This window comes from Mastomys coucha, unplaced genomic scaffold, assembly GCF_008632895.1.
Source record: "Mastomys coucha isolate ucsf_1 unplaced genomic scaffold, UCSF_Mcou_1 pScaffold21, whole genome shotgun sequence".
NCBI classification, from domain to species: Eukaryota; Metazoa; Chordata; class Mammalia; order Rodentia; family Muridae; genus Mastomys; species Mastomys coucha.
The window spans coordinates 169711458-169727974 of record NW_022196904.1 but is presented as its reverse complement, the minus strand read 5'-3'; the positions used below and the strand labels follow the sequence as shown (position 1 = coordinate 169727974).

The following is a 16517-nucleotide window of genomic DNA, read 5'->3' as shown; positions in this document are numbered from 1 at the left end:
CAGCACTTGGGAGGCAGAGGCAGAGGCAGAGAGAGGCAGAGGCAGGTGGATTTGAGTTCGAGGCCAGCCTGGTCTACAGAGTGAGTTCCAGGACAGCCAGGACTATACAGAGAAACCCTGTCTCAAAAAAACCAAACAAACAAACAAAAAAAACAAAACAAAAAACAAAAAACAAAAAAAAAAGAAAGAAAAAAGAAAAAAAAGCTATAAACAGAAAATTAAACTCCACTTCTTGCTTAAGACAGCAAGTGGAAGCTCTCACATTCGCTGATGGTCTAGTATAGCTCATGAGACACTATTCTGAACAAGGAAGTACAACACAGTCAAGATCACATTACTATCACAGTAGCAGGCATGCTGGCCAGTTTTGACCTTCACAGGTCTATGGGGGCACTGTTGTGCACCTACCACTGTTGGAACTCTACGCATTCTAGAACAAGAAAGAAAATAGCTTAATTGATTTCATTTATTTCAGACTGAGTCATTTGTCTGGCATAACTTCATCTCCACCCTCTGAACACTTAGAGCCTTTTGCATTCCTTATACAATACTCGCCACCATTATGTATTAGTCTTTAACTATTACATGCATACAAATCTTGCCTCCTTGTAAATATACAGCAAGCAAGCTGACGGGCAACTCTTCAGGAAGACCTTCCATAACACCTTCAGTCTACGGGGTACAGGTCATGTGGTAAGTTTGGGATGGTGAACGCACGTGAGGTCCTGCCATGCAGTCAAGGACATTGAAACCATGCCAATTCCACATGCTAATCTTGTCTTGGTTTCCACATGAAACCACGTCTTGGGAAGAGCACCATGGAAAATGTTGACTTGCTAGTGTCTGGGGTCACAATAGATCAGAGAAACCTTCAGCCCTGTGGTGGTGGGGGTTGGGGGAGATTCCTTACTGTGTAGACAGTGTATGTTCCATGAGGGTGGAGATGCATCACTAGCACAAACTTTCTCCATATTACTGTTCAGATTCCTATATGGTGTGTTTCCCTTCTATTCCTCATTTGAAGCTGGTCCCTCAAGTTAAGGTAATAGCAGAAAACCACTTAACATAGCACTCAATATGGTACATCAGGAGGACGTGCTTTTCTATTAGGCCTTTCAAGGGTGAACATGAGGGTAGAGCACAGGAGGCTGAAGATCAAGGAGCAAGGTCACTAGCCCTGGTCTGAGGGCTTGTGGAAGAGGGACAGTGTCACTCTGTGACAGAGAAGCCGGATGTCAGATGGAGCTGTTGGGCAGCCCCCAGGCGGTGGAACACACAACCTTTGCATGGTCCCTGTCTGGTTGGTAGCTTCCGGCCAGGGAAGGCTGCCAAGCAGTTTGTGACAGCTGGGTACTGAGCAAGTCTCCGAGGTTCTCTAAGGCATTGCCATTTTTGACCGGTCTGCCTGTATATCGTGTGAAGTCACAGGGAAGTTTGAATGCTCAGCACCCTGTTTTCCACTGGCTTCCATTTCTCTGAGCTACTCCTGACTTTCTGGGCCTTGACAACGGGACACATTGAATAATGGTTCTTTTCTTTTCGTGTCATCAGAAACCTATTGGTTTTCTATGTGAAGAATATCTAGGTTTCACTCTGTTGCCAAACACTGCTGATTTTTAATGCAATCATATGATCATATTTACTTGCTAACATCTTGTCAGACTAATTGACATCTCTCATGGATTATTGCTAGGAGAAACTACAGTGTGTGTGTGTGTGTGTGTGTGTGTGTGTGTGTGTGTAAGTTTTAAAGATGAGTGAGGTGGCTCATTAGGAAAAGTATTTGCCACAAAGCCTGAAGACCTGAGTCTAATCGCCTGAACCCATATGACAGCATATCAAAGTCTTACAGGTTTTTCTCTGCCCTTGAGACACACAACTGTAACACACATGCACTCATCCACCCACCCTTACATGCAAAATAAAAATTAAAAAATAAAAAAATAAATCAGAGGTAGAATTTTAGCCATCTACATATTTTTGAAAAAAATGAACTTTAAAATATTAATACTTAAAAAATTAATACTTATTTGTTTAAGTCTTAAGGGATGTTTCTGCTTACTTAAAACAGCTACTTTTGCTTCATCTTCTTAGAGTTCGTGACACTTTTCCATCAGCAGTTGCATAATGGCCATGAGATTCTAGTCTATTCTCTAAAGGCAAATATGAAAAGTTGAAAATGCAATTCCAGACATTACCTTTCAGCATTATTCGTCCCGTGGATCCTCCGAAGGAACTGAGAAGGCCGCTTCTTGCTCCTAAAGATGTGGTTGCCTCTAGGAGAGAGCCGGTGATGTACTGAGCTATGGACGTCCTTTGGAGGGTGGCGCGGTACTCACATTCGATGTCTTGCACACATTGCTTTAAGCAGGGACCAGCTCCAATCCTGCCATGGACTGTCTCAGAGGTTGGGAGCTGTATGGAGCAATGGAGAAAAGATCCAAGCGTATCTTCTGTCTCTTCCCCTCTTCTCACGGCACTGTAGATCTGTGAACAGCACAAAGCGCAGGAAGTACTCATCTAGTTTCTTAGAAAAGCAAATTAACTTGTTGACAAAATGCCAAGATGACTTATTAAGAAAGAAGGCTCAGTCGGTCTAAGCACAAACACCTTTGAGCTCTGCACTCATGCATTAACCTGAACATTCTACAGACACCATTTATTTGGAGAAGCTCGGTGTAGTTATGAAATAGGCCATTCAAACAACTCTGCTATCAAACAGAGCACTTAGAGTTGCACCAACCAAAAATACATTCAGCTCAAATTTCTCCTCCTCCACAGGAGAGCAATGCTCTTCTGTAGAGCCACAAGGACAAACCTTTCTCTCATCCTTTTGGGCTCTCCTGCATGACTGACTGTGTCTGCCTGTTTCCATCATGCCTCAATCTGTCCTCCATAGGGAATTCTTGTTCCATGAACAAAGTAAGACAAAGGTGAAAGGGGAATGGGGACGGATTCCCTTATAGGTATACGCTTCCTGTCTATCAGGTAGCATCGGAGCCTCTGACGATTTTCTTCTCTTCCTCCTCCCTCTTCTCCCACATTTAAAGAGTTAGTCCCCGCCCAGTATTCCTGTTCTGACATTTTCTTGAGTCCTTCTTCCTTGATCACTTGTATTCACCGAGTATGATCTGATTGGAACAGTTTGCCAGCCATGTCTTCTGCCTATTCTAATGGAGTCATTCAACATGCATGACACTGCACAGTGTGATTCACTGTGTTAGAAAATATGGGCATGCAAGGGGTACAGCATCTGCTTGCACTGTAGCATCTCCACATTGCTTGAAAGAAGAGAGCTAGTTATTATGGAGTTCAACCATACTGCAGGGAGGAAGTGTTGGTTTGTCTGAGATGCCCTGGAATCTTTTAGAGTCTTTGAGATCATATGTGAACAACATGGGAAAATGTCACACTGAGGGACATCTGTAGCTTTGTAAAGAAGGACAGAGGGACGCTACTTGATAGTGGATTCATCGTGATACTTTGAACAGCTTGCTTTGCTTTATTCACAGTTACTGTGTCAGGTCTGGGGAAGTCAGTTCCTCATCTCACAGAGATCACAGACCTGCAACGCACTTGTGGCAATGGATGTTTCTTCATGGCACTGTACTCTTCAAATTTTACCTTTCACTGTGACTCTTAAGAGGCCCCTGTATTAGGTCCTTATGAAACCCTTCGATAAAACCAAAGCCTCACAGCATTCCAACTGGATGAACAAAGATCTCTACTCTACTTTCCTCTGCATGCTGATACATCCCTGTCACTTGAGCTAGAATGAGAAGTTTTAGCTTTACTCTCTGTCATTAGAGTTCTGGAGACCAGTGTGTCCAAGTGAACGGTGTGTTGGGATTGCATCCAGATTCTGAGGCCATATGTGGGGGATGGATACCTGGTTCTGCTTTGACTGGTCAGAGAGCTGGTTGTGAACACAACACGAGTAAGTGACTTGAAGATTTTAAGTCAGGATCTACCTCTGTAAAGTGGGGCCAATCATACCCAGTTCTTAGGGACATTGTGGAATTCACTAAGAAAACAGTCATGGCATACCTGACTTTATGTTGAGAAATAACACCCATTACACTTGGGTAACTCTCTGGGAGAGAATGCACTCCTCCTCAAGGAATGATGGGAGATTGTTAACAGAGAGCAAGTCTATGTTATTCAACATGATTTAGTTATTGCTGTGTTTTATGTGTGGCTAGGCAATGTCATCCTAACCCTACCTGGGCAAATGTAGAGCTCAGGACATAACTTTCTTCTCAGTCTGTCTTTTCCTAGACACTGGCGTCCTTAAAGAAGGAGGGCACTCTCCGTTGTCATCCTGTCCTAGGTGCCAAGCCATACAGACAATCCACACCACAGTACGTCCCCACAAGTTCTGCAGGAGTAGCTAGTCCAGATGTTCAAGAACAGGAGTTCCTTTTTAGAAAGGCTCCATAGGAAAAGCAAGGCTTGACTTGAGCCTTGGAAAGCAGTTGTGACTTAAATTGCAATGAGTGGGAGAGGTAACTTGGGAGAGGACCCAAGCTGTGAGGCAGGAAAATGGAGATTCTGTCCTGTCGATAGCGAATAGAGCCGGGTGGGCAAAGCAGAGATGGGGAGGTGTTAACTGTGCAAAGAGGAAGGCCAGAGAGCCTTAACTGTTATAGCAAAGAGTTCCCAACCCGTTCGAGGTTGCAACCCTTGACACTTGGTATTTGTTTGTTCTCAGAAGAGGAATGAGGCTAAAACAGTTTTGTTTAAAAAGATGAGCAGACAGTTCCCAGTTACTAATAGGTTGCCTGCTTTCTTTTCATGCCAAGTTGCCCCACAGCTTGCTGTGCCCACAATCATTGCTCTATGAACTATACCTATTATAATACTTTCGTAGATACCTGCTGGCCTGTTCAGTCTTTTCTCCAGCTTTTCCAATGGGCTTTTCTTAAACCCTTAGAATACAGGAGGGATGACATGACGTTTTGGTCACAGAAACCTGAACACAGTAAATAGCCCTTCTTCTGGAGAGACAACCACAGATGTTGTAAAGACATTTATTTTGTTTTGGTTAACTGCATGTTTGAATGTTTCTCACATTATTCAACCAATAATTGCTTTCAAAAGAAGACGTAGCCTATCAGTGAAGCTTGGTACAATACAATTAGTTCAACTCTAATAGGCTTTTCTTGCTTCCAGTTCCTCCATCCTGGTGGGATCTCTGACATACTCTCCCACTCCCACAAGTCTTTTGAAGTCCTTTTCTTATTATCCCACACTTCCAAGTCCACCTGCTCTGGCTTTCTTTCACCACGCCTTCAGAAAGTTACAATGGCAATAGGAAAGTGCCAATAAGTACCTGATAAAAGAAGGTCATAAAGTGACTGCCTCGAGCCAGATTGAGGCATCAGATTGGCTTCATCAAACAGTATTTCAATATCAGTGAAGTGTATATGTATACATGAAGCTGCAGCATTCTGTCAAACCTAGCTAGCCTCATAGCACTGAGCATCCCACAAATTATCTCATGGCAGGCTTCTCTACTGTCATATGGAACAAAACGTTTTACTGGTTGGCACCAGTATACCTCTCTTTTGTTATCATATTTGTCCAATATCTGGTTATTGGTGGTATATATACTGTGGCCCCTTCTCTCAGTGATTTATGGAGAGGGTGTAGATTCATACAATAAGTATACATGGAGCCTCTCCAATGTGTCCGATCTGTGTTCTTTCTGTGTTAATTGCTGAGTGTTAAAGGAGAAAGCCAATTTGTACTCTCAAAGAGTTTCACCCCACACTACGCAAGCTGCCAAGGGAGGGAAACAACCAATAGTCTTATCTTACTGTGAATTCCATGAACTAACAATGACCAGCATGGTAAAATATCCCTAAGAGTACAATAGTGGCACTCATGTCTTAATAAATGACAGCTCTCTAGTTAGACTTCAGGCTTACTCAACAGGAGGGAAGGAAGTCATGCCTGGTACTAGAAACCTAGCCAACCACATGGGAGTAGTGAGGTCATGGATCTACAAGGAGAACCTATTGTTGAACATCCTAAATGTATCCTAAACACTTACCATTAGACCCACAGGTCAGTGTAGCTCTCACCCTTCATCAAAGAAGCTTCTCTTTGCAACAGACAGAGCTCATTATAGAAAACCACAACTGGTCAAAATGTAGAGAACAATTGATCCTGGGGTGCTTAGCCCTAATGGATACGTCTATAACACAAGTCCTACATCAAAGGCTCAGTGCATGTCTTAGAAGAGGGAATGCAATGATTATAAAAAAAAAAAAAAAAAAAAAAAAAAAAAAAAAAAAAAAAGCCAGAGAACCAGAAATCTGTGGTTCTGTGAGACCGTGTTTCCTAGAAATCACAAGGAAGCTTCACCCATGATATCTCAATAATATGTCTATCCAAACAAGACCTGAACAAGGGCAACAGCAACCGACATGCTAAAGTGCAAGTGGAAAATCTTACAGAGTGCCTAGACAAAGAACTATGGGCATCAAGGAATGCTGTGAGCCAAAGGATTAGTCTTCCCCAGGGCTGAAACTTTAATGATTATCCAATACTAAGTAGTCAGCCCTGGGATCAAATACATACAAATGACACAAATGAATTCACACACACACACACACACACACAGAATAAGAGTCCAAAAATTTGAGAGGGAGCAAGGCAGTACATGAAAGAGATTGGAGGGGAGAAATGATGTAATTATATTTTAGTTAAAAAAATAAAATAGACTAAAAAGGTCATACCTCACCTTAAATAGAAAGTGAAGAGCTCTAAGAATGAACCTCTAACCTGCCACCATCTCTATTACCCTCACCACCAAAGCCCAGAAAGAGGATTTGAGTTAACAAGCCTCAGTCATACCAATATTCAACAAACACATTCAAAATGTTTATTAGAAAAAATGCTGAGCTATGGACAGCGTGGTAGTATTCATGATAATAATCAGGGGTCATGCCAAACCAAGTCACCATATCTTACCAGATCACTCCTTATGAAAAGGATGGGGTCGTGGAGCAGTACTCATTACTTACTAAGGCTCTGGGGTGTTGCTTTGACTCCTAGCTCTCTGCCCTGCTTTCCAGCTGTGTGATTTTCCTTGGATACACCGCTGCTGTGCATTCTGAAGCTCAGTTATTTTCTCTGCAATATATGGACTCGGGCATATCTGCCTCATAAGCTGAGACTAGAATTAAAGTCTCTGATAAAGATAACACATTCAAAGAGCATCTGGCGCTTAGCCAATGGTGACAGGACAGTGGTGACTGTGTGCTGGCTGTGGTAGCTATAAAACTTGCTGTGCATTCTCTCCTTACTAACCTTGGCTAGCCTTGCCACTCGCTTCTTCCCCAGTGCGAACTTACTCAAGCAGAACCTTACAAAAATATTTTTGTAATGGGGTTTGCTCTCTCTTGTTTCAGGCTTTGCAACAACTACCATGTGAAGAAGCCTCCGTTAGCCAGCTAGCAAAGGAGACCATAACTCACTTATTCCTGTCATCCCAGCTGATGTTCTGTGGAGATCGAGCCTTGCAACGAAACCATCCTTGTTCCCAGGTCCTCTACTTCCAATTCCATTGCTGCCGCAGACACATAAGACAGCCGCGTAGATACTAGTAGATCTAGACTAGGAAAGTAGCCAGATAATTCACACAATCGTGGAGCAATTACATGACTGCTGTGAACAGCCACTACCAGGTGAAGTGTTGGGCACATCTGTGTTGACCCCACATGGTAACTTAAATTTGATTGATTTTATTTTACAGATGAGAAACAGAGCTAACCTTACACAGCTAATCAATGGCTAAGGCATGCATAAGAGTCACGTGTTTCCTACTCCTTTACCTACGTTTAATCTATTGCCCCACACAGGGTCGCACAGCTCAGTTGTGGGATTCAAGGTCCTGTTGTTATTTGGCAAGAGATTTCAGCAATGCTAATATTGATGTTGTTATTCATGCTTTTCCTTCTTGTGCTAAATTACTTTTAAAATAGTCAAGTTGTGACTAATGGATGACCAACAGTGTTTCCTTTATATGGAGATTTATAGTTTTGAAATCACAAAGTGAAAAAGCATATAAACTTTATCCTGCTTGATTAATGTGGTAAGAGAATGTGCTGAAAAGAAGACAGACTACTGCCCTACATGGGTCAATATTTTTTTTGAGATAAAATAAACATGTCACAATATAGCCACTGAACTTGCTAAATAGCCATGTGTTCCTTCTCTCCTTCAATTGTTTAACCATCCATTTCTATTTACTGAGCACATGCACCATGGCTAGCCGAACTACTGGCAATCCATAAAGAAGTGCCATGTCAAGAGGCAAGCTGGCAGTAAGCAAGCCAACCAAATAAATTCATTAAAGCTTGGCAGCTGACAAGCATGATGATGGTCTGAGTTCACATTCAAAGAACCCACATAGAGATAGATGCATGCCTGTAATCCCAGTATCAATCCCTGTAGTAAGATTGGAGGCAGAGACAGGAAAATCTTGGTAGCCCACAGGCCACCAAGCTTTGTGTACACAGTGGCAAACAATAAGACCCTCATCTGTGTTAAACAAAGTGCAGGACAAGAACTAACATCCAAGGTTGCCCCTTGACCTCCACACTCATACTCTATTGCAAGTATGAGCTTGCACTCACAAATATGAGGGTATACACACATAGAAATACACACACACACACACACACACACACACACACACACACATTTTACTCACTATGTAGACCAGGCTGACCTCAAACTCACAAAGTTTGTCATCTATCTCTGTCTCCCAACTACTATGATTAAAGGTGTGCACCACTAGGCTCAGCACCTCCATTATATTTTTTTAAAGTTGTAGACTGGGTTGGGGCTAGAGCTCATGATAGAACAACTGCCTAACATGAAAAGGCCCTGTACTCTTTAACTCCAGTCCTAAAAACAAAAGCATTGTGTTCTATATACTCAATATGTGTTCTGGATGTCTGTATAGTCTTGCTTACATTTCTGTAAGTAAAAACAAAATAAAATAGGAAACTAAGCCAAGAGTCTGTATTTAGTACTGTCAAGTTTTTAGAGGTTTAAGATTTATATAATAAGATCAATGCTGTATTAAATGCCCTTCAGCCACCTAATGATCCCCTCCATAGAATTACATTCATCCCATTATGACAAGTGCTGCCGGGGTGGTTGGAATAAAATGACCTTAACATTTTAAAGTCATTTGTTGGGTGACTTTATCAGAGTGATTCTTGCAAAGGGGATGCCATGAGGAAACCAGTACCAGGGCTTGGAGTCTAGATCCAAAATAGAATAAAATACGTAAAGTGAAGGCAAAAACCGCACCATGATGCAGATGGAAACACAGCCAAGGGCTGGGGAGCCCTAGGAAGTACAGTGCAACCACACATACCACATTAGTAGACCGTACTCGGGAACAAAGCTTGTTCCTCTATACAGAGAGAAGGGACTTTGTCTTCACATGAAGAAATGGCCAAAAAGAGTCAACTTTGTACAGTTTTGTTTCCAGAGCTGTCTCTCTGGAAGCAGAGTTATAGAAAATGATGTTTTAGGTCTTGCCAACACACCTTCAGAAATCTTCCAATAGGAAGAACAACTATACTTAGGGGTTCAATGACTGCACAATGCTTGCTATTACCTCAACACTTCTGGTGTGTACAAAATGAGCCAAGACTGAGACATAGTTCTATGTAGGCCCCAGAACAGCTAATTAAAGAGGTCCTGCTGTGACCACCATTTAGAAATAAGGTGCACGTGGTTGAGATTTGGTGTCAGGATCCTATAACTTTAGCACAGCGCTCTAATTGCCAAGCTGAATCCCTGAGCAGTTCACCATGGACGGAAAAGCAAGAACTGTCAAGAGAGAAACAACCCCCCTAAGAGCCCCCTCTCTTTACTCCTACTAGAAGTTCAGCTCATGAGGATTTTGTTTTTCCTTGTTGTATGTCCAGAGCAGTGGTTGGTGTTATAATATCTCAATAAATACCTCCTGATTCATGAGTGAGTCTCTCTAATACATCTTCAACACAAACTTCCTGAGAATCTTCCAACTTTTGGGGTCATGGATCCACTGGATTCATCTGAACCACAGATGACATGGTACTATCAACTCTATTTGATGAACATTAGATGTAAAAATCACATTAAATTATATCAGATCCTCACAAAGCGTTCAGAACAGCTATTGCTAAATAAGGCTGTAATTGTTACTAATAAATTGTGGCCAGTCCTGAAAAATTCATTCGTAGTTTTAAGTACTATTTCACTATCATGTGTTGATTGATTGGCTTAGAGTCAAGAATGCTAATCTTATCCATTTTTAATTATAAGTTTTCATAAAATGATCATTTGGTAAGATCAAAGAGCCTCATTAAACCCAGCATATGGATTTATGAATTGCCTTTCCTAAATCAAATTAATCCAATAAACATTGTTAGACTTAAAGACTTTATAATGAATGACTGAGATCAGTTATTCAAAAAAGAAAAGACCATAATAGAGACCATTTACTTTCCATTTGTTCCACTCTCAAGACAGGGTCTCACTAGGCAAACCTGGCTGACTTGAAACCTGCTATGTAGACCAGAACCCACAGAGATCCACTTGCCTCTGCATCCCCAGGGTTGAGATTAAAAGCTTGTGCCATCACACCTGGCCCAATATGCTTTCTGTTGACACAAGAAGGGAAGCCTAGACTGTCACCAAAGTCCTTTAAGAGTTTCTGTTCTCAGCCATACACTCACCTCCCTAAGCTGGGAAGGAGGGTATTGATTGGCCTTAATACTGATTTAATTTTTTTTTAAGAGTGATTGATTTTTACACATATAGGTGTTTGTTTGCCTGTGTGTCACATACATGCAGAACCTGCAGATGCCATGGAGGGCATTGGAATCCCTGGAACTGGAGTTACAGATGATAGTGATCCACTGTATGAGTGCTAGGAATCAAACCCAGGCCCCTGGAAGAGCAGCCAGCACTCTTAACCATGTAGTCATCTCTCGGACCGATTTTGCTTATTTTGATAACCATTCTTCTCTAATCCAGATTGATTCTTGCGCTCCCTTCTTTCCTATCAGTGCTGGTCAATGTCAGTGATTACTTGAGCAGTGACAGTGCATCTACTTCTAACAACACCCTTGTCCTCCTCTATAATAATGCTTTTTAGAGTATTTTAGGCTAGAAAAGCAATTAATCATGAGTTATTTGTTTGAGTTCTGCTAATCATAAGTTATAAGTAAGCCAGGCGGTGGTGGCACACACCTTTAATCCCAGCACTTGGGAGGCAGAGGCAGGCGGATTTCTGAGTTCGAGGCCAGCCTGGTCTACAGAGTGAGTTCCATGACAGCCAGGGCTACAGAGAGAAGCCCTGTCTCGAAAAAACCAAAACCAACCAACCAAACAAACAAACAAAAAACCATAAGTTATAGGTAAATAATAAGGTCTGGAAATCTCCCTTCCAGAATATAATAAAAGATGTATATAATGGATTGGTTTGGAATCCCCTTTCATTGGCCTGGAATCTAAAAGCAATGTTCTAGAAGATTCTAGAAAATTCTCAAAGGTTGAAGGCAATTTCTCATGGATTTTTTCATATGTCAACCAAAGGCAATGACTTAAAAGAACTCTCAAATTGCCCAGGGGCAAAGAAAAACAGGACGGGTGGTGACTGCAGTGGCTTCGGACCCACGAAAAGGACGGGGAGCCACATTTTGGCAGCAATCTGTGTTTCCTCTGTTCCTGATTCCACATTCCATTCCAGAGTCTGTGTGGAGAATTCCATTCTCCTGAGAGTATTGCAACCAAGCACAAGACACTGACCAAACACAATTCCAGAGAGCCAAAAATAAAGGCTTTGCAAGCCCCATACCAGTTAACTGGAGTTGTCGCCCCTACTCCTACAGGAAGCAAGCCGAAACTTCATTACCGTGGGAAGCTTCTCAGGAGTTTAAGAGGATGTCCCACTGGTGATGATTTGGGACTTTCACAGCAACAAACACCCTTCCCCACAACTTCTTCCTGTCCACACCGCTTCCTTTGTCTGGTCATCAGCAAGACAAGCATTTTCTTTCTGGTGCTCCAAGCACACTCAAAGCAAAACCTTAGAGTGAGTGGTGTTTCCTAGGAGCCCCAGAAGTCACTGGTTGCTCCTTTACCATGCTCTTGGCACCATTTCTTATTGAACCCTTTGCTTCCAGCACAGGAGAACACTGGAAACAATAGAGATAGGGTACAATGGAGAAATAACTGTAGCCTTATGTAGCTTTGGATCTCAAAATAAGGACAGCAGTCCATCAATGGCAATATCACCTGGGACGTGCTAAAACTGCAATCTCAGATGTGCTGGATCAAAAACCTGAGATCCCTTCCACAGGAGGAAACACATGCCTGGTAGTGAAATTTTTGGTCAAGAGCCCACAATGGAAGACCTCATAGATCTCACAGGTGAATCCACTGCTATCATTTTTGTTAAATAGACATAGGATCAAACTGCCTTCTAAATTCATATCTCAGTAGCCATGGATGAGTGCAGTGGATGGCAGTTAATGCAGAAACTCACAAAAAAAGGGCAGAAAGTAAGTATCTCCAGAGTGCTCAGCCACAAATGGGACATCTGTATAACCTTATCCCTGCAATGTTCGGGGACAATCTCAGAAGTGTCAGATTGGACAGTACACAAGGGAAACAGTGTGTTCTAGACCTGCACTCATGAACTCACATCCACTGTGCCACACAAGACCTGCCCAAGGTCAAGTCAGTCAACATTCCAACAGGAGTGTTGTTGACTCCTGAATCCCCCTCTCCTGGCTAGAAAGCTGATAGTTGATAACAGGGAGAGTTAGTTTTCTCTATGGTTGTGGCTACCAGTAGGCCAAACACACTCCGGTGAATGGCTCCCACACCCATATATAGGTGTGCAGCACAAACCAAAAAAAAGAAAAAAACAAACAAAAAATGGCATAAAGTTGGAAGGGGGTGAGCAGATGAGAGCTTGATCTGAAAAGAATTAGGAAGAGGAGTATGTGTGTGTGTGTGTGTGTGTGTGTGTGTGTGTGTGTGTAAATATGATCAAAATACATTGAATGCATAGATGAAGTTATCAATCAATGAATTAATTAACATACCATATTTTAAAAAAAACAACTCTGGGACCAAAATACAGCAAACTGTGTTTAACCAGCTCTCTACAGAATTCTGACTCTTACCAGCATTTCAGGTCTATGACCATGGACTTGAAGGAGACTTTTATATTATCTTTTATTTCTAAGTGTGCTCCTCAGATGATCCTCGCCAGAGAATGGTGCTGAAATCCTATTCATTGCTCATGCTTCAAAGCTCTGAGTTTCAACCCAGCATGGGCAAAACTAACAAGTGTCAGCTAGAGGGTGGGGCATCTCTTGCTGAACAATGTTACTCATGGTTGTGAATGTAATGGGCCGTTATAAAGGAAACTTCCAGCTTAATATCTGTTGAGATGAATCACGCCTGAGATACTTAGTCTAATGGGAATTACCACAGGGATGAATCATGTCATAATGAGAAAACCTAGCTGCCAAGGAAGCCTCTGGACAAGAAAAAATCAAATTAGGACAAATGGATTATGTTGTTAGGTTTGTGATGTCAGGCGGTGAATGAGGCCTTACAGAAAGGACTTAGAGACTTGGCCTGCCAGGCTTCTTGTAGCTCCGAGGAGCAGTGGGTCATCTAGTGAAACACATGAAGACAAAGCCCCTGCAAGATAAAAACAAAGTTCTACAAACGCTGTAACCCTGTTCCCTGGCTCAGAGTCCAGAGCCTCATTCTTGCTCAGCTGTACACATGGGATGCTCTGGGGGACAGAAAGTTCTGGACATCCCACTGCTCAGGGATGCTGCAGGTTCTGAACAGAAAGAAAGGATCAAAGCCAATCATAGGACCAGGCTATGTACTTTCTCTGTGTTACTCCTTTCATGGACAGAATCCTTGCTGCCCTTGACCCATTTCACATCCTCCTCCTCCTGGCCAGCTGGAAAGAGCCGTCATTGCCTCCGTCTTCACAGTTCTGAGGGCTCCTCTGCCAGCCAGTGTCATTGCTTTTGGAGCAGCACACCATTTCTCTCCTCTACTTTATTTTTACTGTTATACTTTTTTTTTCCTCTCGCAATAACATAGTTTTACATGTACGTGGGATGCAACAGAATGTAACACCCCAGTACGTGTAACCAGCACGGAAAGATCAAATCAGAGTAACCAGTACGGCTGTCTCCTTATCACTGTGTTTGGGGCCTTGGTGTTCCTCTCTCCTGATCCATCTCAAAATACATAACAGGTTACTGCAAATAGGCTTTTGACCCGGCCTCAGCCCACAGAGCTTATTCCTTCTTCCAAGCTGTGTTTTGGAACCTGTCATCCAACTCTGCTGAATTTCTTCTTTGGCCTTGCCTTCCTCACTCTCTTTTCCTTTCAGGCCAATTCGTTCAATGTCTACAATGAGGGTGAACATGTGACATTTATCTGTCTCCTCCTAGCTTATTTCCTAGCCAATCCACCTTGCTGCAAATGGCAGGCTTTTATCCTTGGTAATGGCTGGATAATGGATATCACACTTCTCTATTCACTCATCCTTCAGTGGATGCTTCCTTGGGCTTGCCATCTTATGTTTTGTAGTAAACACACTTTCATGGGTTTCTCCATGATATGCTGTTAATTTCCTTTGGGCATACGCCTTAGGGTTTACTGCTGTGAACAGACACCATGACCAAGGCAAGTCTTATAAAGGACAAAATTTAATTAGGGCTAGTTTACAGGTTCAGAGGTTCAGTCCGTTATCATTGAGGAAGGAGCAGGGCAGCATGTAGGCAGGCATGATGCAGGCAGAGCTGAGAGTTCTACATCTTCATCTGAAGGCTGCTAGCAGAATACTGACTTCCAGGCAGCTAGGATGAGGGTCTTAAAGCCACAGTGACACACCTACTCCAACAAGGCCACACCCTCTAATAGTGCCACTCCCGGGACCAAGCATATACAAGCCATCACAGTGTATATCCAAAAGTAGGGATAGCTGAATCAGATGAAAGATTAAAGATTAAAGATTATTTAAAGCAGTTGCCACACTGTTTTCCAGTATGGCGACACCAATGCTCATTCTCATTATCTCAGAGCACTTGCTTCCCAGCTGGCAGCACTGTTGAGAGGCTGTGGAGCCTTTGGGAAGCAGGGTCAGGTCAGCTGGAGCCAATGGGTTACTGCAGGATTGGGGGTGGAGGGGTCAGAGCTTTTTAACCCGATCTTGCTTCTCCTCCTGTCTCTGCCTATTTCACCAAGACCTGAGCAAGCAGCCCCATGCTCTGCCTGCATGCGTTTCCCACCATGGCACACTTCTCCATCACACCATATCTTCCCTACCATGTCACGTTTTTCCCCATCATGACACATTGGAGTCAAAATAAATATTTTGTTTTCTCACTTTAAAAAGTCTATTCTAAGGGCTGGAGAGATGGCTCAGCAGTTAAGAACACTGGATTCTCTTTCCAAAGTTTCTGAGTTCAATTCCCAGCAACCACATGGTGGCTTAAAATCTGTAATGGGACCTGATGCCCTCTTCTAACCTGTAGGTGTACATGCAGATAGAGCACTCATATACATAAAATAAATAAATAAAATAAATCTTGAAAAAAGTATATTCTAGTGATTTACCCATCATAATCGGGTGACTATTATTTTGTTAGTGGCTTTTTGGTTTCCTATGTATTTCAAATATTAATTCCTTGCTAGATTAATAGTTTGAAAAGCCATTCCCCCGGCTTATTTCTGCTGATTGCTCACTTTGCCATGCAGCCTTTATTATCCCACGAGTCCACTTTAACACCATATCTAAAAGTCCTTGCCCGTAAGGGATATTTCAGTGTTTCCTTTATTTTTTTCTAGTATTTCCATGGTCTCTGGTTTTATATATATATATTGATTTCTGCATATGGCAAGAAGGATGGAAGTTCCATTTTTATACATATAGATGTCCACTCTCCCCGGCACCATTCATTGATGAGGTTGACCTTTGTATAACTGATGTCTTGGGTACCTTTGCAGACTATCAGCTGGCTTGGCTCTGTAGCTTGATTTTGGAGATTTTCATCCTGCCTGTTGGACTGTTTTTAGGGTTTTTGTGTGCCAGTGCTGTAGTCTGCTTTGCCCCAGAGCCTTTAATCCTGTTCTGATTAAAGATGGCCTAAAGTTGAGGTGAACCTATTAAAATACATTGTTTTGACAAGCAAAGATGGCTAGCAAAATAAGAGGAGGCCTTAAGGTGGGCAGTAGGAATGTGATCGTTACATCACACAGACCCTTAAATGCCACCATCTAGTTGAAACAGGTAAGAAAGTTGTCTCTTTAATGGAGATGGTCATTGGATCATTCTAATTAAAGATTCAAAGAAAGTGATTAGCTGTAAATTCTGTCTCCAGTTTTATCTGTAGCTGCTAGTCATAACAGTATTAATGCCTAAATGGTGAGTGTGTGTGTGTACGTGGGGGGGGGGG

The 16517-nt window shown here is 42.4% G+C and overlaps 1 protein-coding gene across 3 annotated transcripts in view; it reads right to left on the bottom strand.

Annotated features, from left to right (window-relative positions):
* Window positions 1-16517, bottom strand: part of Plce1 (phospholipase C epsilon 1) — a 304329-nt gene that overhangs the window by 164141 nt on the left and 123671 nt on the right. For all 3 annotated transcript variants that reach the window (XM_031390225.1, XM_031390227.1, XM_031390226.1), the window contains exon 3: window positions 2199-2487. In XM_031390225.1, the coding sequence (XP_031246085.1) occupies window positions 2199-2487 (289 nt within the window). The remainder of the gene's footprint in view (window positions 1-2198; window positions 2488-16517) is intronic.